Source organism: Ostrea edulis, chromosome 3, assembly GCF_947568905.1.
Source record: "Ostrea edulis chromosome 3, xbOstEdul1.1, whole genome shotgun sequence".
NCBI lineage: Eukaryota > Metazoa > Mollusca > Bivalvia > Ostreida > Ostreidae > Ostrea > Ostrea edulis.
Window position 1 is genome coordinate 40,910,519 of NC_079166.1, and position 22,929 is coordinate 40,933,447.

Sequence of the window (22,929 nt, forward strand, 5' to 3'; positions counted from 1 at the left end):
CCTGATGCATATAGTTTATTAAAGAAACAAAAAACATCGATTTAAGGAAATATTTCATGGGTCTGGTCTATAGATCTTCATATTGATGGGTCTACTCGGAACCGTTTGTTCGACAGTACGGGTAGGCGGTGGCGGTAACGCCGTAGTACATTCCTTCAGATCCTTTCTTAGCATCATAACCCCAGAAGACACACTTGTTAGGACTACATTTAGACGCAAGAAATTTCATATATGTGCATTCACAGGCTCGGAGTTTACACTTGTCCGAGATCGACTCCACGTAATATCCTACAGCTTTCAAATGTCCACAGGCTTTGTGGAATGTTGCCTCTAGAATGAATGAAACATTATCATGAAATAAGATAAAGACCGTTCAATTGTTATCAGATGTTTAGAAATATAGAACTTTCTTACTTTTTAGAGTATGGATCTTAACAGGGTTTTTCGGGTTATAGGTACATCCTGGTTGTCTTCTTCCACCATTGACGTAGATATCAAGATGGCCGCATCTTTTCTTCATTCCATAACCTAAATGAAATGGAAGTTTACATCTTATCATATTAAGTAGACATCTACATGTATTTATACTTCACACTCATGATAGGACCATATTTATTAATATTAATGTGATGTAACACTTATACGGTACCAATTTTGATGTACCAGATGTGCATTTCGACAAATAATGTCTTCAGTGATGCTCAAGTCGAAATTTTGGAAAATCGAAATAACAATAAACTTCTAGGATCTAAAAGGAAAACTAGAGTGCCATAAACTGGAGCCAAATTCGTCCAAGGATAAGAGCTATGCATGAGGGAGATAATCCTTAATTTTTAAATGAATTTCTAAATTTTATCACAGCAATTAAATATACATCTGTATTTTCAAGTTAGTAACGAAGTATTTAGCTACTGGGCTGCAGAGACCCTCGGGGACTAACAGTCCACCAGCAAATGCCTCGACCCAGGGTTCATAATGTAAAACTTATACGGTACCAAATTTGATGCACCAGATGCGCATTTCGAGAAATAATGTAATTTTAATTCTATAACATAATTTTTGAATTTTCTTCAATGAATATGATTGCATGATATACCTGCCAATTGGCATGTCTCTAGAGCTCTGATTCCTGATTTCTTTACAAATGATAAAAGATAAAGACATGCTTTGACTGTGTTCAGTTTGTAATAAGATGTGACTACTCTAGAAGGTCCAAAACATGGCCGTTATTTTACTGCTGTTGTTTCTGACAGACGTGAACCTTATGCAAAAAAAACCCAAACAAACAGAAAAAAACCAAAAAACAAATAAAACCCAGGATGTTGCATTTCAGGGGTCTTTAATACAGTAGTAATCGGGAATTTTCTTTAGTTTCCATGATGGATACCAATATCCGTTTTTGAAAAAAAGTCAGTAACATTTGGAAAAAAACCTGGACCTTATGAAATAAAGTTACAAGCTTTCCTTTTAGCATTATGCCTCAATGAAAAATTATCTCATAAAATATATCAATTATCAAATTTTAATGGGCTTCCGATGTTTTGCCTTTTGAATCACTGCGTAATTTAAGAACATGTCATTATGATATCTGTTGGAAAATTCTGCTTTAGAATACCTGGTGGGTCTATTTCCGTAAATAAAATCATTTTACACAACCTTAATAACTGTGTTATCTTTGTAATCTAGTGTTATATTTTATTTGTTTTTATTCATACTTCTGGTATAACGATATGCAAGGTGAAGATAACGAACAGTGATCAATCTCATAACTCCTATAAGCAATACAAAATAGATAGTTGGGCAAACACGGACCCCTGGACACACCAGAGGTGGGATCAGGTGCCTAGGAGGAGTAAGCATCACCTTTTAACCGGTCACACCCGCCGTGAGCCCTATATCCTGATCAGGTAAACGGAGTTATTCGCAGTCAAATAGATATACATGACACTAATTAAAGGGAATTTGTAAGGTATACAATGTAAGAACTTATTTTCGATGAATTTGTGCTTTGATAGAATTACAAATGTTTGCATTTTTCTTGGAGTCTCCAATGATCATGTATGCATGTTATGTTTATTTCTTAATTGACATTGATATGAAATTAATTGCTTTTCGTGATGTCACTGATCATTTACTAATTGACATTGATTTGAAATTAGATACTCTACTGGTGTATCTGATAAACGTGTCTATAATTATCTAATGCGCATGTGCTGAGATGAGACATATACAACATACACCAAAAGAGCGTCAGAGGGACTTTTTCCCAGAAGAAAACAGGATTTTTTGTAAAGTAGAAATAATGTCAATTTAAACCAATCATAGGCAAATATATGACTAAGAAACAAAATTGTTTCGAAAACGTTTAGTCCAAAGAAAGTATGTAATCATATAACAAAGTTTAAATTCAGTGCACATAACCAAGTAGCATTAATCATTTAATATACTATATCAGAAAACGAAGTACATTATCTATACAATATTTGATGATAAATTAACGACCGCTTTTAAGGATATTCGGAAACACTAGTATATGGTCTAATTTTCTGTGAGTTTTATATTTGATAAGTCATTGCTATTCAATTTATAAAACCACAGAACTATCGTATCCAAAAGTTTTCTATAGATCAGCAAAAATTTTAAAACGTTTAATATTTCTGCCATATTCACGCAAGTCAACTAGGAAATGAAAGAGCATTATGTTCTCACCAAACGGTCGCGCATCCGTGTGAATGATGTCTACAAATTGGGCGCTTTCTTTGTTGATTGCAAACTTTGAAGTTTCAAATAACGGACTGGCTGGGTCTAGACCTGAAATAAAAAACCGAACATTTAATATTGATTGAATTTGATAAAAGTATGTTAACAATAAAATTCGGTTAATTTGTTACAAATTTGGACAATATGCATTATATTCATGATGTAGTTAGTAATTTACTGAAATAATCTGAGCTTACCTGCAAAATGTAACATCATAATTTACACTGGGCAAATAGTTCGTTGTGTGTTTGTGGTGGTAACACTTCGTTTTGTGTTTGTGAAGGTAACACTTTGCTTTGTGTTTGTGAAGGTAACACTTTGCTTTGTGTTTGTGAAGGTAACACGTATAATTGTTTTGTGTTTGTGATGGTAACACGTTGTTTTGTGTTTGTGAAGGTAACACTTTGTTTTGTGTTTGTGAAGGTAACACGTATAATTGTTTTGTGTTTGTGATGGTAACACTTTGCTTTGTGTTTGTGAAGGTAACACGTCTAATTGTTTTGTGTTTGTGAAAGTAACACGTTGTTTTGTGTTTGTGAAGGTAACACGTATAATTGTTTTGTGTTTGCGATGGTAACACGTTGCTTTGTGTTTGTGAAGGTAACACGTTGTTTTGTGTTTGTGAAGGTAACACGTATAATTGTTTTGTGTTTGTGATGGTAACACGTTGCTTTGTGTTTGTGAAGGTAACACGTTGTTTTGTGTTTGTGAAGGTAACACGTATAATTGTTTTGTGTTTGTGAAGGTAACACTTTGCTTTGTGTTTGTGAAGGTAACACGTATAATTGTTTTGTGTTTGTGAAGGAAACACGTTGTTTTGTGTTTGTGAAGGGAACACGTTTGTTTGTGTTTGTGAAGGTACATGTAACACTTCCTTTTGTATTTGTGAAGGTAACACTTTACTTTGTGTTTGTGAAAGTAACACTTTCAACAAACTAAATGACCCTTACCACTACTGAGAAAAGGTATGGGGTATAGTGAATTGTTAAAGCTTAAGAAACAGTGAAATCAAAGGCTTGAAATTTCGGATTAAAGTGATGCATTATATTCTGTCATTGCAAAGACATGTTTGATCTATTTTTCGGAGGTTGACGGAATTTTTTTGCAACTATGTGTACTTTGATTTGCTCTTCGAATCCTCTTCTAAAGCTAACAAGGTTGAAAACTATATAGATAAGAAATCACTTTGATCATAAATGAAAGGATGTATAGTTAATTCAAAGGAGAAAAGATGCACATGTCTTAGATGCTAGGACCAGACTTTAATACCTACCTGTAATACGACAGATCTTTCCCTTGGAATGTTCCCCTGCCTCTGCAGCAGCGTGTGCTCCCAAGCCTTGACCGATGATATGAACCTTGTCCAACGGAATCTTGTTCTTTTCCAGGAATCTATAGACGTAAGCCCCGACAGTTTGAACGTTAGAGGCGGATTGAGCGTAGTTCACTCCCGCTCCCAAGGCCCAGTCAATCAGCAAAACATTGTGTTTCCTCTGAAAATAATCGATCTTTATCATCTCGGTTTTTTTTTCTTTATGGCTAATGATGCTAACATATGTTAAAGACTGGCCGGGATCAAAATTGAAATAAAAAAGGTTCATTTTAAAATCATATAACAAACGCAGCTTAGTATCTCCAAAATTCAACCCCCCGAAATTTTTCGGGATTGGTATATCGAAAAACTGAAAAGTGTTTGCTTGCAAACTTACAATTGAATAAAAAAAAATATGAAAGCGTTATAAACATTACTGATTATTGGCTTGACCTTTTAATCCCCAAACTTCATATTTTGTGAGTTATTGCATTAGAGTCAACGAAAATTCAACGGTAGAATTTTGATACTAAAAGGACATTTAGTTTGCATATATTAAAACAAGCATATACACGGCCGAGTTTGTGAGTATGATAAATCTGAAAATGTATTCGTCACTTATCTTCTCAACTGAAATGGGAACAAAATGTATTTGTGAAACACTGATGTCCGCATATGACAGCAAAAATAATTATCGTACCCATATGAAATATATGAAAACCCTATCACTTACCATTCAAATGTTATGGCTAAGGTAAATTTTTCAAAAGTAGGTCAAACGCCAAGGGCAAGAGGTTAACAATAATTTGCTACTAAACAAAAGGTCTTTTCAAAATATGAGAGCACTATCAAGATCCATTCAAAAATGATGACCACGGATATAGTTTTTGCGGACAGAGAAACAGACGGATAGACCCATTACGGGACATAAGATATGGTTCATTTTAACAATACTGTACTGTGACTCTTATTTTAGAAATTGTGAAGTCGGTCAATTGGTAGGGTAATTTCTCTCTGCATTTTGATCGAGATGTCAAAAAGGAACTTTTAAAAAAAATGTGGCAAATCTCCTACGTATTTCCAAAATAGAATTACCAGAAGACGCTTTTCTGAACACAAAATCATTGCATATGAATTTATGTTCTACATGCAAATCGGATAAAATGTTCGATGTTTCATGTTTTAAATTGGAAGGTACGTTGGTTGTCTTATATGAATTTGTTGGAACTGTTTAGCAGAGGACTGTTCCTGTATGTAAGACGGTAATTTGTGCTACAGCGTAACTTTATAAATGGTGTCACACTAAAACATTACACCTAGTTTAAAGATTTCACACCAATTTATTCTATGAATGCAGCATTTAAATCATATTAAAAAACTATTCAAATTCGGTGCTTAATACAGAGACAGAAGATAAAGTCCCGGGTTAGAATAACAAAATGTGGGCAAAGTTGTCAGTCAGTTATGTGCAGGTGTTTGAATTTATCATCGCTAACCATTAAGGAATTTGATTGAAAATTCATTAGAACACATAAAATCAATTCTCTGATTCAGAGAGGCCAATTTTCGCAAAAACAGATAAGGGAAGGCCTTTTCACACTTTCATAAGCAAGAAAATAGATGATTGAGGCATTTGTTTAATCTCGAACTTGTTGGAAAAGAAACTTTAAACGTAAAAGTTATGTAATTGAATCATGAACACAGTAGACTTTCCTTATCTGGGCCACCAACAACAAAATTTTAGGCAAGGTCATCTGAACTGGAGACTGCAGAACATGTCTGTAACAAATACATAACTGACTATAAATGATTCATTCGGAACATAGGCCATGTTATATTCCTTCGATTCGGATATACTATGATTAAAGAGTTGAGGTGTATAGCTCTAAATATAGGGTATCTAAGGTCGCCGTGAGAAAAAATCCAACCAATCAATCACGTGATTGAAAATTCTATTCTGTATTCTAGTATATTCGCACAATCTTCATTATATTGTACCACTAAACAAAATGTTTGTGCATTGCAAGAAGCAATTAGAATGTGGAACATTAAATATAATTTTTAAGTGGAATGTCTTACCCTAATTCGTAAATTGAGTTCCACAATAACTTCAAGTTACTGAAATTGTAAAACCTTCTGCACACTCACTATCACAGCCATTTTGACAGGTGCCCAAAAATGATGAAGGACCCAAAACAATTTAGAGGCTCAAATATAAGTTTTCATCAATAAGAATTCAATATAGTACATACATTATGCTGATAACAAGACTTTATCAAGGTACACAGTTCTTATTATGTATATTTTTATTTAAACCACATTAACGTAGGTATTTGGCGATTAATGTTCATTCACATGTCGATTTAATATATTCCAGTGAACTTCAAATAAAGGACACCACAGAGTCATCCAGTTCTCCTTCATACTTTCATATTTTATTGAAAGTAGATATCAACGGCAAACTGACAACTCAACTGTATGACAAACGGGATTATTTCAATTCTCCATCGTCAACTTTCCCTATTTATGTAGTAATATTCCGTTATCACCTCCATATGGTGTTTATATCTCTCAACTGATTCGTTACGCAAGAGTTTGCTCTGCGTATGGTAAGTTTTTAAATCGAAGCAGGCTACTGACAAACAAGTTGATAGTGCAGGGGTTCCAACAGTCTCGTTTAAAGTCAGCATTTCGAAAATTCTATGGTCATTATAACGAACTAGTTTGTCAATACAACCTATCATTCGGTCAAATGCTGTCTGACGTGCTTCGTGCCGATTGTTAGACCGTTCTTGGCACACTGATTTTGACTACGGATACCTCCGCTTACAATGTACCTGATCAAGATATAGGACTCACGGAGGGTGTGACCGGTCAACAGGGGATGCTTACTCCTCCTAGGAACCTGATCCCACTTCTGGTATATCCCGGGATCCGTGTTTGCCCAACTTTATTTTGTATTGCTTATAGGAGTTATGAGATTGACCACTGTTCGTTATCTCCACCTTTCTTGTAATAATGAAGTCAATCTATGTATTAGTTACACTGGTTAAAGTGACTGTGCTAAGTGAAAGTGCAGGCGGTTTTACAATTTTCTTTTACTTGGAGGTAATATTACAGATCCCTGTTTATGAATTGGGGTAGGAAGTTTTCTACCTTTACTCTTTATTAGTAAATATGAATTAAATTGATACACTGGGCTGTGAATCGGAAGTCATAAACATGCAAGTCTAGTCGGTAAATAGCTCTTTTGTTGTAACGATGTCTGACTTAAAATAAAGATTATTTGATTTGATTTGATTTGCAAGTGAATTTCAAATGCAAGACGGGAAAATTTAGAACGAATGCGGATTTCCCCCCAGATACAACAGTCTATTACCAACTTTTTATTTTATTGAAAATTCGATAAAATCGGCAATGCAGCAACCTCAAAACGAATACGTGCGGTCCTTAAAACCGTAATATCAATGCATATGGATATGCAATACCTGTATGAAATATATCATATGATCCAAACATGATGTCTGTTTAGAAATAAACATTTTTGGTTTCATATGAATACAATACAATTTGATTTGGTATAAATACAAGTAGCTAATTGATATTTAGACGTTCTCAACAAGTTAAAACTCGGCAGGTGAACATCTTTCTGTTGTAGTTATGATAGCGAACCAGTGTTTGAAAAAATAAAGAATACAGATAAATAAAGAAATGAAATACTTCTACCTGTCTAAGGGTGTCTGCAAGGTTTCGTATAGCCGGAAGTGACGTATCCACCAAGTAGCCATGGATAATGACGTCAGTCTCTTTGGTTCGATCAAAACTCTTCGGTAGGGCAGTGTTCTCTGATATCTTATCCACTCCTTCAAACCAAACATTTTTCAGCTTCATTTCCTCGGGGCTCTCTGGTCGTTTATTGAAGCGTTTGCTCATACACATCTTGACTGCCAAGATTGCAAAGCATAAACTGGTCGCTCTGACCATTGCTGATTTGCAAAGAAAAATAACAATGTACAATGTATATGGCATGGCAACATTAATGAGTAGACTTTCGTAAATCAAGACGTTAATAATCATTATTGAATTTTGTTTAAGGAAACTATAATCAAATATGACATCAATTAACAGAATGAAAGATATATCACTATATTCAATTGCACATTGTATATAAAGGGGCTGGTAGAAATACTACTGAAAGGTCGAAAGGAAACAGATAAAAATATAAGAATACTTCAGTTGAGATCTCTCTTGTCATTTAGCAGCTGTCGAAGAGATGGATTTCATGTAACAAATGTGTTTAACAGGTTACCTGCATTGTTCATATTGGATGACATACTGGTTTCGTCACCACCTGAAACGGCACAAATTTATTTTAGTAAATCATTGGAATTTGTTTCTATTTAGCAAGATTACGAACACGGATAAATTTCAAATCATACAAAGAATTCGGAATTGATAATAATTGGGCAAACATGGACCAGACGTGTGATCAGGTGCGTTGGAGGAGTAAGCATACCCTGTTGACAGGTCACACCCGCTGTATTTGTTTTTTTTTTTATTCAAAAGGGAAATCATTCCACAACCTCTGCATGAATTTGATAGCCGTGAGTAAGTCATTATGATGAGCCTATCTGTAAAGTATGCAAGTGCCTAATTGTATTTCATCACTTTAATTTTACGCGAAAAAATACAATAAAACTTGTAAATTCATACTCACGTTTGCCAACTCCACTACAGACTGAAAAAAAAGATTTTGCTTAAAACAGTTGTAATATTTTGATGCTTGATTATATAAAGAAAAATTAAACCTAAAAGTCAGACAAGTTTAATTCATTACTCAGTGATTTCTATATCTCTGAATCTCATGTAACTGATTTATATATATATATATATATATATATATATATATATAGAGAGAGAGAGAGAGAGAGAGAGAGAGAGAGAGAGAGAGAGAGAGAGAGCAATTAGATATACATCCGTATTTTCAAGCTAGTAACGAAGTACTTAGCTACTGGGCTGTAGAGACCCTGATAAATTATTCTATATGGCTTCCCATTGTTCATAAGATTTAAGAAATAACGTCAAAAATTCTTGAAATTTCTGACCGCCTCAAAAACGTTTTTATAGATATGCCCATAGTGGGTTTTAAAAGAGACAAAAAAGTTCAAAGACATTCTGGTACATAACAAACACAATAATCTATTTTTTAGAAAAGAAAATTTATGCGAGCTGTGTGGTGCTGAAAAGTGTACTTTATGTCAATATGTCATTAAAACTATAATCAATTTGAGGACTGCAACGGTAACAAATATCATATCAAAAATTATATCAATTGTAAATCCAGGAATGTAGTTTATGGAGTGTTTTGCAAAAAATGCAACAAAATTGTATATGTGGGAGAAACTGGGGTAACTTTATATCAAATGCATGTTTTGAATTTGTCATTTATTAGACGAGAAACTGATGACCCTGTTGCTATTCATTTCTATATAGATTGTCATAGTATTGACGAATATTATATAATAGGAATTGAAAAACTTTACAAAGATAACATTTATCGTCGCTTAGAGAAAATGTATGGAAGAAAAAATTGAATACTTATGTACCATTCGGAATAAACAAAAGGGAACATTTTTGTCTCTAATAAGTAATACGAAGAACGTGTTATAATAACTGATTTTAACAATATTGATGTATTTACGATTAACTACTTACTCTAATAAATCTTGGTTGTATTCACGTAGGCCAGAAGCGAATTGCTTTGTGAAGAAACATGTCCTAAAATTTTGCTACATTACTTACCAAATATTTAATTATACGCATAGTCATATTTCAAGATGTGTCCACGAGATCGGGTGAGTATTGTTCATTTTATTATTAGACTCTTACCTTTTTCAAATGTTTTTCGCGCAATATCAACTTCGACGTTACTTTTCAATGGTATGATACTTACTGTGACGTCATAGTACTTTTGTGTATGCAGTCTTGCATTACGTTGCTATGACAGAGAAATATGCACCCAGGGGTGATAACCCTACTCAGACATGATAATTTGTGATGTCTCCCTGCTAAACAGTCCATAATAGTTTTATTATCCTGAAGAATGTGAACGTTAAAAAAACTATCACACATTTATTGACTTGTACCATGTATCTGGGTTTTTTTTTAAATTTAAAACGTCAACATATTCGTAATAACTTTCTCTGCAGAAAATTCTGATAACTTTTCAATAGTTTTCGAGGGGTGAAATCAATGTTACCCTCAACTACATACATCATTTTTTTTTAACTCAATGTCATACATTTATTAGATATATATATTAACGAAAGCAAAACATTGAGGTTTAAGAACGTTAAACGAGAGAAAGATTTCAATTGTGACGTCACAGTAGAATGACGCAAAAACAGAACGTCAAACTTAAACATTTCGTAACGTATTTCAAGAGAAAAACGTAAAGATGAAGTGAAATGCAAAATTGCATTAGAATGGAAATGTATTTCTTTTCGATTGTTATTTGTGACCGTTAATGTTGACGCTGAAGTTTATGAATTACGATCCTGCATATTTTCAATTATTGTTTGATAGAGCTTTCTCGCTTGTGCCATTAGAAATTATGTTATAAAGGGCGATAACACAGTTGTCACCCTGCGCGTGAGGGAGACATCACGAATTGTCTCCCTCCACGTGACCAGCCCTCAACCAATGAAATTGACTGTATTATTCAGAAGGATAATAGCATAAAATATCTTACTGGCTCCGTGGTGACAGTGATAACCATGAGATGAATGTTGTCCCATGTTGCAATCTTCAGAATCAGTATCCCAGTGCGTACTTCATGATGATTCGGAGTTTTTATACTTTTAAACCATTGATTTCTTAATTGCCATATGTTCATCAGTCAATATTAAAGTGACAAAGCAAATGAAAAGTGATAGTACATTATTTACTTGATGACAACTGTTAAGGTACCATAGTACAATATTATTTCTTATCAATACTGAACTTGTCAACTATGTAGAGATGGCATTTTGAGATAATATGCGTGCATGCATGTTTGTTTTTGGAACATGAGAAAGATAGTTTACACGTGCCAACAATGCCCTTTTTGTTATTTTCCTCGCAGAAATAATTGTACTTCAGTAGAGTTTGTCAAGTATTTTAAAGTATATTGTAAATAAAGGATACCTACAAAACAGAAAATAGATCCGTTGATACTCTTCTTCAAATGTACGCGACAAAGAATATTTTTAAAAAGACAGCCTTATATAATTAGAGACTGGTCAATATTTGTTAAGGGTGGGAGGTTTGGAACCGATGCATTCCATATTAGCTGTCCTATATCAGATGTGTAATAAAAAAAAGTGTGTGTGTCCTATCTAATGAATGAATATATGTGTAATTGTTTCATTGTTGTTACAGATCACACACAGTATTGTTTTTAGTGAAATTACAAATATCGTTATTTTTAACTCATTTTTTCTGGTTAATATTATTAAAATTGTTGTTTAAAGTGGTATACATCGCATTTTTTTTTTTTGAAAATTTGAAAATTGCTGTTTTACTGAATTGTTGTCTCATGTACATACAAGTGTTTTTCACATCGCATGATCAGTATCATCTATCAAATTATGAAAAATGTGTTTAGACTTTAAATTCTGGTCAGTATCCTTCAGTTATGACCAACATGATATATCACTTTTATTTTCTATGATTGAAATTCATACTCAATGCAATACTTATATTTAAGTTTTTGCAATTTTATTCACAACTGAATCCAATGTACTTATTTTGAAATATCTAATTACATGTTAAGATATTAAACATTTTCAAAGGTCTAGTATTTTATTGCAAATTGTCGACTTAGACATGAAATAAAGCATGCATAGAATTAAACATTTTTGTTTGTAAGATAGATAAATTCTGGAATATCAATCAAAAGTTTTGAAATACGTTTTCTAAGCAGTTTTTTCATTGATACATTTGCAATACTATTATACTTAATATATCTAAGCTTGTTGGATGTATGCGATTTGTGATTTTGCACCTATTCTGTATTTTCATTAATTAATTAAATCTATATGTTATGTAATTAAGTATACCACTTCTTATGGTTGATATTTTATCTGTCATACAATTTTAACATAAGTACTAACTAACCACTTATTACATTATGCATCTTCAGTTTTATACACATAATACATACTATCGAATAAGAATTATGGAGCCATGTCGTGCTACGAGCTGGATCCAGTTACAGAATCATGGTACAGGGTCTGAGGTGTAGCACCTGACGACGACCTCAAAATTCTTGCCTGATGACGATCTCAAAGTTGTTGTCTGGCATAATTTTATAATTTATGATTAACAAAGTAATAACTAGTGGCACTCTATTATCAAAATTTTCTTTGGCGACCCTACCCTAATTCTTTTCTGTATATATTTTAGTTATTTTTCATGTATATACATACCTACATCCCTATTACTATTACCTGTTACTAATATTACTAATTATGTAATAATTATGGTATATTTATTTCGGTATATCTTGATTTATTTGGACGAAGGACGGAGACTCGTGCGATTACTAATTATTACCTTCTATTAGAATCCAAATAAATAAAAAAATATTTTTAATATTTAATTTTATATTTACTTATTAAATTGTTTTAAATTTTAATTTACTTATTGAATAAATTAAATAAATATTATTATTAAAATTATTATATAAATTAAAAATATAATTAATCATAAATAAAAATTATTTTAATTAATTAATTTTAATTTACTTATTTTATTTTTTAAATTTTAATTTATTGAATAAATTAGATAAATATTATTATTAAAATTATCATATAAATAAAAAATATATTTTATTTTATTAATTTTTTACTTTTTATTTAGTTTTAATAAATATAAGTTACTTCTTTATTTCATTATGATTTATGACATACGACCACATGTATGTGTCCGGCCATCAAAAGACAGCACCGCAGTCATCAGACGTGTTGGTACACGATGATCCTTATTTATTTATTTTTAAACCATGGGACAACCCATACGTCTCATACGGAGCATAAGTATGTTACTACAACTCACTTCAACTTCACTATGTTGGTGCATTTGGGAGGTGTTGGAGGGTGAGGCTGGATCGCAATGAGATGGATAGTATTATGGCAGATAATACAGTCACCAATCGGTTAATGATATATATAGTTAACCAATCCTACGAATATCAAACAAACACTGAGCTACCGCTGCAACCGGTCGTAATCGACTGTGATCAATTACTTGAAAGGGTGTAATCGATTAATAGTTGATTAATTACTGTTGATTCTTGCATGTCAACAGGGGATGCTTACTCCTCCTAGGCACCTGATCCCACCCCTGGTGTGTCCAGGGGTCCGTGTTTGCCCAACTATCTATTTTGTATTGCTTATAGGAGTTATGAGATTGATCACTGTTCGTTATCTTCGACTTCCATGTATATGTATATAAAAGTATAAATGGTGATCCTCCTCTTTTGATAACTTTGATTATAGAACTTATATACAATTCATGTTCATTGTATCAAATATTCTAAGTTAGATAGAGATACATTGGCATGATTGATTTGATTAGTATTTAATCACTTTGAGATCTTGTAACTGTTTAAATAATATATCTTCATTGGAGATCTGAAGTTCTTTTTTCATCAAAACACAGTTCATACCTTATTATCTGTAATGGGCCTCAATCAGATTAAACAAACACACACACTTATACACTTATACATATGATATCCCTATAAAAGAAAACAATCACCTCTAGCTCACTACCTCACCATTTGACAAAGATAATTAAACATGCACACGTAATACCCCCTCTATATATGGCGAAAAATAAACTGATCAGATAATGAAACCCTTTCTCTCTCTCTATTTGTACATATTTAGAATATTTCGAATTCTACTACAATTCCTTAATATCTTGATGCGAGTTGAAAACAGTTTCATATTGTACACTGCAAAGTATGTTATACAGACTCAGAGTGACCAATAAGCCGATTTTCAACTAGATATCATATATTCAAGTGACCCCGTTATCCCAAGGGCATGTGGGGGTGTAAACTTATGCTGAATAATCATAGGTATGGTTATCATGAAAGGTGAAGATGACGAACAGTAATCAATCTCATAACTCCTATAACCAAAAAAATAATAAAAAATAGTGAATTGGACAAACACAGACTCCTGGATATATCTGAGATGGGATCAGGTGCCTAGGATGAGTAAGAATTTCCTGCTGACCGATCACACCCACCGTGAGTCCTATACCTTGATCAGATAAACAAAGTTATCCGTAGTCAAAATCAGTGTGCCAAGAACGGCCTAACAATCGGTATGAAACACGTCAGACAGCATACTTGTCTCATTAATAAACCCAAGGATAAGATGACTGTCACAAGACTTGTTCGGTGTAATTTAGTGTGAATTTCTGGATAATCTAATAGGGATGGATAATGCATTAGCATTGTGACAATTATTGTTTTGAGAAATAAATCATACATTATATTGTCAGACAGTGTCATGGGACAAAGGTCATCTCATAGTTACAACTGTCATCATGGAGCTGGTAAGATATTTTATTTTATAGTATTTTACTTCAACAACCCCATAGAAATACAGTAAAATTGTCCGTAAACCATGAGAAATGCTTTCAATGTGAGGTGCAATAATATTCGAAACTTTTATAAGATTTTCGAAAACTTTGCACAATATATTTTTACGATTATCTAACAATGATGATATAAGTAATAAAACAGCCTGACTAACGATTCGTACTTCCTCGCAAGAGAATATATGAAACTTAATTTCCCTAACTAAACAATCAAATAGGTGGTATGTGTTATAAATCATACAGAACTATTAAGATTTCTGTTGGGACTTCATAATCGGCTGATATTCAGGGAAGACCGGTTTTCTAAGGGTTCGGTTTGAAGAAGTTTCACTATATATATATATATATATATATATATATATATATATATATATATATACATATATATATGATTGATTGATTGACTGTATCTTGCTTAACGTCTCACTCGATAATTTTTCACTCATATGGAGACGTATTTTGTTCATATATATATATGAACAAAATAATTCCTTGGTAAAGGCTAAATACTAAATATAGAAAAATTTCAGTCAAAGGACAAGGGACGTTATTGGCTATATACCGCCGAGATTTTTTTAATTTTTTCAACTTTCATACTATGCTTAATTATTCTTTTTATTTACACAACTAGGATGTTCTTCTAATCCCACTTGCATGAAAATGACGTAATATTTTATTATGACGTCATGAATATACGCTAAAGTTGAGCTGTTTAGCGGAATCTGTTGATTTGAAATAAATTATGAATAAACTTTAGCAAAAACAAATACTTTTGCATGCAACAACCAGATTTATATTTTGCATGTTTAATTATCCATTAATATTCTTCTTTCATTATCAATATGGTGTCGGTTGTTGGCTGCAAACAATATGAATTTTAAAAAAGAATGAATGCGAAATCGGCTATTTTCGATACGCAAAGTCAATATCTTGCATGTTATAGAACTGAAAAATAATAATACTTTTGCATGCAACAACCAGATTTATATTTTGCATGTTTGATTATCCATTAATATTCTTCTTTCATTATCAATATGGTGTCGGTTGTTGGCTGCAAACAATATGAATTTTTAAAAAAGAATGAATGCGAAATCGGCTGTTTTTGATACGCAAAGTCAATATTTTGCATGTTATAGAACTAAAGAAAAAAAAACCAACTTTTGCATGCAACAACCAGATTTATATTTTGCATGTTTAATTATCCATTAATATTCTTCTTTCATTATCAATGTGGTGTCGGTTGTTGACTGCAAACAATATGAATTTTAAAAAAGAATGAATACGTAAATCGACCGTTTTCGTTACGCAAAGTCAATATTTTGCATGTTATAGAACTGAAGCAAACTGTTCCATCATTTAACCTCATAAACTTTTACTTACTCTGCGATTTAATAAATACATGTATGTCCTGTCAAACAATTAATGCTTTACCTAGTTTGCCATAAATATCTGCACCTAATAAATGCAGATGTCTGCCTTTCGAGTCACGGAGGCGGATCAAAAATCCACCGCATGATGAATGGAAACTATTCTACTTTCGTTTTCAAAGGTCACGGGAACATGTCTTTTCAAAATAAGATTATTTAAGAATAAATTGAATTTTAAAAAAAATATAATCAAAGACACGCATAGACCTGTAATAACTCGAATTTATTTTCTTTTTACAAAAATCGGACCAGAATTCGTTCATTTTCGGCAAAAAATACGTTACATCTCAAGAGCTAGATAGTTGGGATGTATGTTACTTTTTTCGCTTTTTAAACTATCTTTGATACAAATATATCAAATATAATGCATAAAACTTGTTGCTAATAATATTGACGTGTTTGTGCGGGTTTTTCTTTAAAGCAGTTTTCTTACATCAATTTTAACGTACATGCATGCATGTATATATATGATGCATGTTGAAATTAGATGTTACTACATTAGTAATTAGATATTGATTCCAAAGGTTCTTAAAACGGTTTAAATTAAAAATAAATTAACAGCAAATCATTATTTATATCTTCTAGCGAGATGTGGTTTCTTTAAAACGTCGAAAACCTGATCGATTTGAAACTTCGACCATTGTTGTGGCAGCTTTTTCTCTATATCGCATATTGATTGATTGAATATTGCTTAACGCCCCTCTTGAGAATATATCACTCATGGAAACCTCACCACTGCCGGTGAAGGGCTGCACAATTTAGGCCTATGCTCGGCGCTTATGGCCATTGAGCAGGGAGGGATCTTTATCGTGCCACACCTGCTGTGACACGGGACCTCAGTTTTTTGCGGTCTCATCCGAAGACCACCCCATTTAGTCGCCTCTTACAACAAGCAAGGAGTACTGAGGACCTACTCAAACCTGGATCCCCACGGGGTCATATATATATATATATATATATATATATATATATATATATATATATATATATATATAATAGATGCACATTTACAGGTGCACTTATATAACAAAGGTAATTGGGTAGGATGCACATGTGTATATATACATGTATAGATATAAATATTCAAACACCGTAGTATCGAAGAGGGGTTGCCCCTCCACTTTTGGGGAGGGGGGTGTGTGATGTCGACCATTTCCTTGCTATGGGAACAACTTGACCAGTCTAATGACACTTCAACTTTTATCAATCTTATAAAATATATAATATATGTGTTGTGGTGATTTTTATTAAAAGTTTATATTAATAGTATTGATGTATGCCCCTCCATGGTTAGGAAAACTGGAGTATAACCGTAAGGTTATGTACATATGTAGACGCTTCTCTCTCTCTCTCTCTCTCTCTCTCTCTCTCTCTCTCTCGTCAAGGTGTTCTGGATAGGCCTGGCCCGCACATTGAAAAATGATGCATGATGTTTATTAAATTCGTTTTTAAAAAAGGTCTGTTGTAGTTACATATACTGTCTCTTGGAAACAGACACGTGGCATCATTTATTGGGGGTGGAGTCGAAAGATAAGTTGGTAGTTAACTAGGAAATAAAAAAAAACCTTTCTGCCTGATCTTCGAATTCTTAAATCGCAGGGAGGGGGGATATTCTTTGCTACATGGGTTCAATTCATAATTTTAAGCCTATTTTTTTCTCATTCAATACTACTATCAAAAATGGGGGGGGGGTTCACTCAATATTTCCTTATTCACATATGAAAATAAGTGCCTGGGAAAAGCATTCAAATATACTACATTGTCTATACATGTACTCAAACAACTTCTCAGAGTCTGTTCTAGATTTAGACTGAATGTCGGTGCATACAATGACATGCCCACTGACTGATGTAATTTTCATTTATCAAAGATGAACACTATATGGGGAGAGAGAGAGAGAGAGAGAGAGAGAGAGAGAGAGAGAGAGAGAGAGAGAGTTGGAACTACTCTTTGTTGACCATTTAGGGGAATGTAAAGATATAAACATGACGCATTTTTGTGAGGGATTTTAAATACATTTGCTATATGAAATATACCATCTGAAGTTAATGTATATATTACTTGACTGTTTTGCTGTACCCAAGAAAATGATATCCCATTCATGCAACATAAATTTGTATCGTTTAGTACATGTACATTTACCACACTTTATTCAATATGTTTTGTAAATACCCACAGCAGGCAGATATATTTTATTCGTATCATGTACTGTAACATGTATATTGCATACACATGTAAGCAGACCTGTTATATAGTCCTTGGTGTACATAGCATAACAAGTAATTTTATCCGACTCAATCAACGTTTAAAAAAGGAAAAAGAAAATTCAAGAGCCAATTTATTGTCCATATTTCATTTGAATAGGAGGATATCGAACAGCACCTTCGAAAATATGATTGCATTCTACTCAACAACGTTTAACAAATATATTTACACGCATTATTTTCCTCACTCTAATTAACACAAGATTCTTCCGCAAAATGTCTATGACCACGATTAAGTTACATGTAAATGAATAATGTATTTTCAATAGCATGCCAGTTTTCAATAGTCTTTGATATCAATGAGTATTTTGATATAAAAAGTTAAAATTGCAACTTTTAGAAAAATATTCTAGAAGAATCAGGGGACTGTAAATCATATAACGTCGATGACGTCGTTCCGAAAAAGCGACCGTAGGAAGACAGCGTCTGAGTTAACAATGCAATATTGTAACGTTATATTCTCAATATCAGCAACAAGTAAATGGTACATGTTATATATGAATGAAACGAGAAAATTATCACCTTTCTACCTGCAAAATATGATCGGTTTTTGAAACGCGGCCAATTTTGGCCAATAACGTCCCTTGTCCTTTCACATTTATTCCATTTCTTGTTATAAAACAAGAAAACAAGTACGTAACCAAAGAATTCAGGAAAATATGGCTATAATTAGAGAGCTGTAGCTTTATTCTTTATACTTTATACATCTTAGTGATAGATATCAATGTGCTGTCGTCGCTTCATCGTTGTCCAGTGCTTGTCCTCTCGAATGTGGTGTACCGCAAGGTTCAGTCCTGGGTCCGAGACTCTAATGTCTTTTTTCTAAACCCTTAGGGGAAGTATGCAGACGTCATGATATGACGTATCATATATACACCGATGACACCCAGATCTATATCATCGTTGAACTTTATGACAATTGGACCGATATGTCTCAAAGACTCTAAAATTGTTTTTCGGACATACGTATGTGGATGAGTATCAACCTCCTCAAACTCAATGAAAAAAAATTGAACTTGTAGTTTTCGCACCAAAACATAGACTTATAGAGGTGAAGATAACGAACAGTGATCAATCTCATAACATGAGAAGTTTTGATCTTGAATTTGATGACCGTGTTGTAAGTGATTCATCTTCTATTACCTGATCGAGATATCGGACTCACGGCCGGTGTGACCGGTCGACAGGGGATACTTTCTCCTCCTAGGCATCTGATCCCACCTCTGGTATATCAAGTGGTCCGTGTTTGCTCAACTCTCTAATTTGTATTCCTTATAGGATTTATAAGATTGATCACTGTTCGTTATCTTCACCTTTCATTTAGCAAACTCCTGTTTTTAAGAGAAACTGAAGCATTTTCTCAACTTCAGTAAAACTCAAATTTTCCTGGAATACTTTGAGTTCAACTCTGCATTTTGAGAAATATTCTCAGATTTGAATCAGAAAAATCCATTGAGTTTCGACTCAAGACGTTCATGGCCACAAGGTCACGCCTCCACCAATTCTATACGTGCATTAATGTCCGTTATAGTCCCTTCTCTGCATATGAGTGTCTAAAAATATATAGTCAATCATCTTTTATTTTGAAATCAATAAATCCATACTTGACTCTTGTGACATGAAATAAGGTTAACACAGATGACGAATGACTTAAAGGTCATATGAAACTATATAAAGCCTAGTCAACGATATTCGTATAGTTTCATGTTTATTAGGCCTAGGCTTAAATACGTGTAACATACCTACACTAGTATCCCAAACGTGTGTAATTCTTATTTTCTTATTATTAATTGTAAAATTCAATTGAATCAAAATTGTAAATAAACCTTTTATTCTGAAATTAAAGAAGGAAATAATGAAGTATCGTTCAGAAATTATAACTTATATTCCATATACTGTATCAGTACTGAGAACTAAACATGTTTATTTAAAAATTGATAATTTCTTTCTTCCATTAAAATAATATTTGAACAGCGGGGATGTAAAGTGAGAAAGTAAATACCTGCTATAGAATTAAACGTAAGCAATTTTTATATATAACTTACAATTGAAAAATATAGAAGCACCTCCTCCCATATCAAAAACAACGAGCTGGGAATTTTATTCTTAAATTGAGACACACGGGAAACACTAGCTGATTATGAAGAATTGTGCGCCAGTACAACAGATGACATACATGATACATTTGCCACAACTAGGGTACTCTACACCTACAAGAACATTTTAACGCTATTTCAATATTGTGGTTATTCGTATACCGTGGGGATCCGGGTTAGAATAGGTCCTCAGTACCATTTTGCTTGTCGAAAGAGGTGGTTCTTCGGATAAGACCGCAAAAAAACGAGGTATCGTGTCACAGCAGGTGTGGAACGATAAAGATCCCTCCCTGCTCATTGGCCATAAGTGCCGAGAATAGGCCTTTTACAGCCCTTCACCGGCACTGGTGACGTCTCCATATGAGTGAAATATTCTCTAGAGGGGCGTAAAACAATATTCAATCAATCGTATAAAAAGGAAAATGGGATTATCATTACAGATTTTGTATTATTTTTATTACGATATTCATAAATAAATGTACACAAGTTCATACGACTTCTAATGTTTTTAAAATGATAGTTAAATATCAGTATATGATGGTATGAGGTCTTGAAATCCACAGGCATCTGATGTATGGACAGTGCTATCCCTCTCCCCCCTCCCCCCCCCCAATTCTGATTTATTTTGACGGCGATAATTTCTCCAAAATATGTGGATTCCCAATCTTACTCATCCCAATTTCGATTTATGTAATCCTTTGACTTTCCCACTTTTTGTAAGATTTAGAGATTGACCCTCTACTGGCTTTATTGTTACCGGTAGACGGCCAATCTCTAAAGCTTACAAAAGTGGAAAAGGATTACATAAATCGAAGTGTCCATGGGATAGACAAGGAATCCATACATTTTGGAGGAGAAATTATCCCCGAACAAAAGTCAGAAATGGAGGGGATAGTGGTTGCCATACTTCAGGTGCCTGTGCATTGTTCAATATCATCCTCTGTTGAAGAACATTATTCGCTTGCCGTGCATCATTCCTGACTGGTTTAAACTGATATGGTTGAACCATAAAATCGGACAGTTCGTCAGAAAACAGAAATTAATCCATATCCATTAAATGCAGTGAGATATTTCGTTGAACAAAACGGTAGGTCTACACTATTTTCATTGCGTTGTTTACCTCGATGGGTCGTTGTGACGTCACGAACACATAGAATCAAAAACGATAAGCGGGTAACAAATTCATTCTATGTACAAGTTTACAGCTTTATTGCTTATCAATCCAAAGACAATATTTTTTTAAACGCTATTTGACCTTCATTCATACCCATCTTTATGTTTTAAAGTAAAATACCATTGTTAGAAATCGTTTCATTTGACCTTTAAGTGCACTACATCACCTCATACGATGAGTAGCAGAGCAGCATTCATCATTATTAGTCGTAAATACTAATACAGTGAAATGTCGTTATGTTTCTAATTAAGTTACAATAAAATTACATCATACTGGGGTCAACGTAATAAAAGTTGCCAGTGAAATCTAATAAAACATTTATCAATCGTATATCATCCGCAATAAGGGGAGGGTGTTTATTTCTTCTAAAGCCTTGGGAATTATATTTAATTTACGGCTTATCGTAGATGTCCATATTTCTCCTAGTTCTTGTTCCCTCTTTTTCATTTATTTCTTTTAATGTTGAATTCATATTCTAAATACACTTTGCTTATCTGCATATGTCTCGCCATTTTGTTTAACTTCCGCTTCATTTTGTAATGCTTGCATTGAAGTTTTGCTTTAGAACTAGTTTATATTCAAAATTTGTACACAAAATTATGTAACTGAAGACTTCATCCAAATTGTGATAATGTGACGAATGTGTACCTTTTGTCAAAATTATGTTTGATATCCAGACTGTTGAATAAAATTCTATATGTAGGGCTGATATGTAGGGCTGATGGCGGGTGTGTCCTGTCAACAGAGAGTGCTTTCCTCTACTAAGAACATGATCCGTGTTTAACATACAGTCAATTTGGCATTCTTTATACATGTAGGGTTACTGTTCGTTATCTTCACTATTTAAATCTCTCAAATGATTTGAGATTTTCTACACATGATCAATTTTGACAACGAGGCAGTGACAAATAAGATGAGGTACTGGTGTTTTGACTGTCTGGTTTAAAGTCAGCATTACACAAATTCTCTGAACTTTCTATTAAAACAACTTGTCAAGAGTCGATCAGTTTTGAGGACTAAAGAGAGGAGCTTGATAGAAAATTTACCGGATTCGCAATATACGAGTATATATATATATATATATATATATATATATATATATATATATATATATATAATTACTACAGTAACTTGATCCAACGAGTCGGATCACGTAGAGTTGACGTCAACGAGACGTGATTCAACTCTTCGGATCAAGTTACTGTAGTGGTGATAAATTTATCATATACACTCTTATGCA

The 22,929-nt window shown here is 33.3% G+C and overlaps 1 protein-coding gene across 1 annotated transcript; it reads right to left on the reverse strand.

Moving 5' to 3' along the window:
* LOC130053453 (pancreatic triacylglycerol lipase-like) lies at positions 1-10,898 on the reverse strand. The gene is made up of 8 exons (XM_056160729.1): positions 10,824-10,898; positions 8,790-8,810; positions 8,382-8,423; positions 7,799-8,058; positions 4,034-4,253; positions 2,710-2,811; positions 415-528; positions 1-330 (listed from the first exon to the last, which is right to left on the reverse strand). The coding sequence occupies exons 1-8, from the start codon at positions 10,867-10,869 to the stop codon at positions 92-94; spliced, it is 1,044 nt and encodes a 347-aa protein (XP_056016704.1). The 5' UTR covers positions 10,870-10,898; the 3' UTR covers positions 1-91.
* Positions 10,899-22,929: the final 12,031 nt, after the last annotated feature.

Excerpts from the sequence above, each read along its gene's own strand:
- LOC130053453 (XM_056160729.1), bottom strand. The coding sequence starts at position 10,869 with ATGGGACAACATTCATCTCATGGTTATCACTGTCACCACGGAGCCA. Across the intron at positions 8,811-10,823 it reads TCACTGTCACCACGGAGCCA|TCTGTAGTGGAGTTGGCAAA; the intron begins GTAAGATATTTT and ends CTTTTTTTTCAG. Across the intron at positions 8,059-8,381 it reads ATCCAATATGAACAATGCAG|CAATGGTCAGAGCGACCAGT; the intron begins GTAACCTGTTAA and ends TTTGCAAATCAG.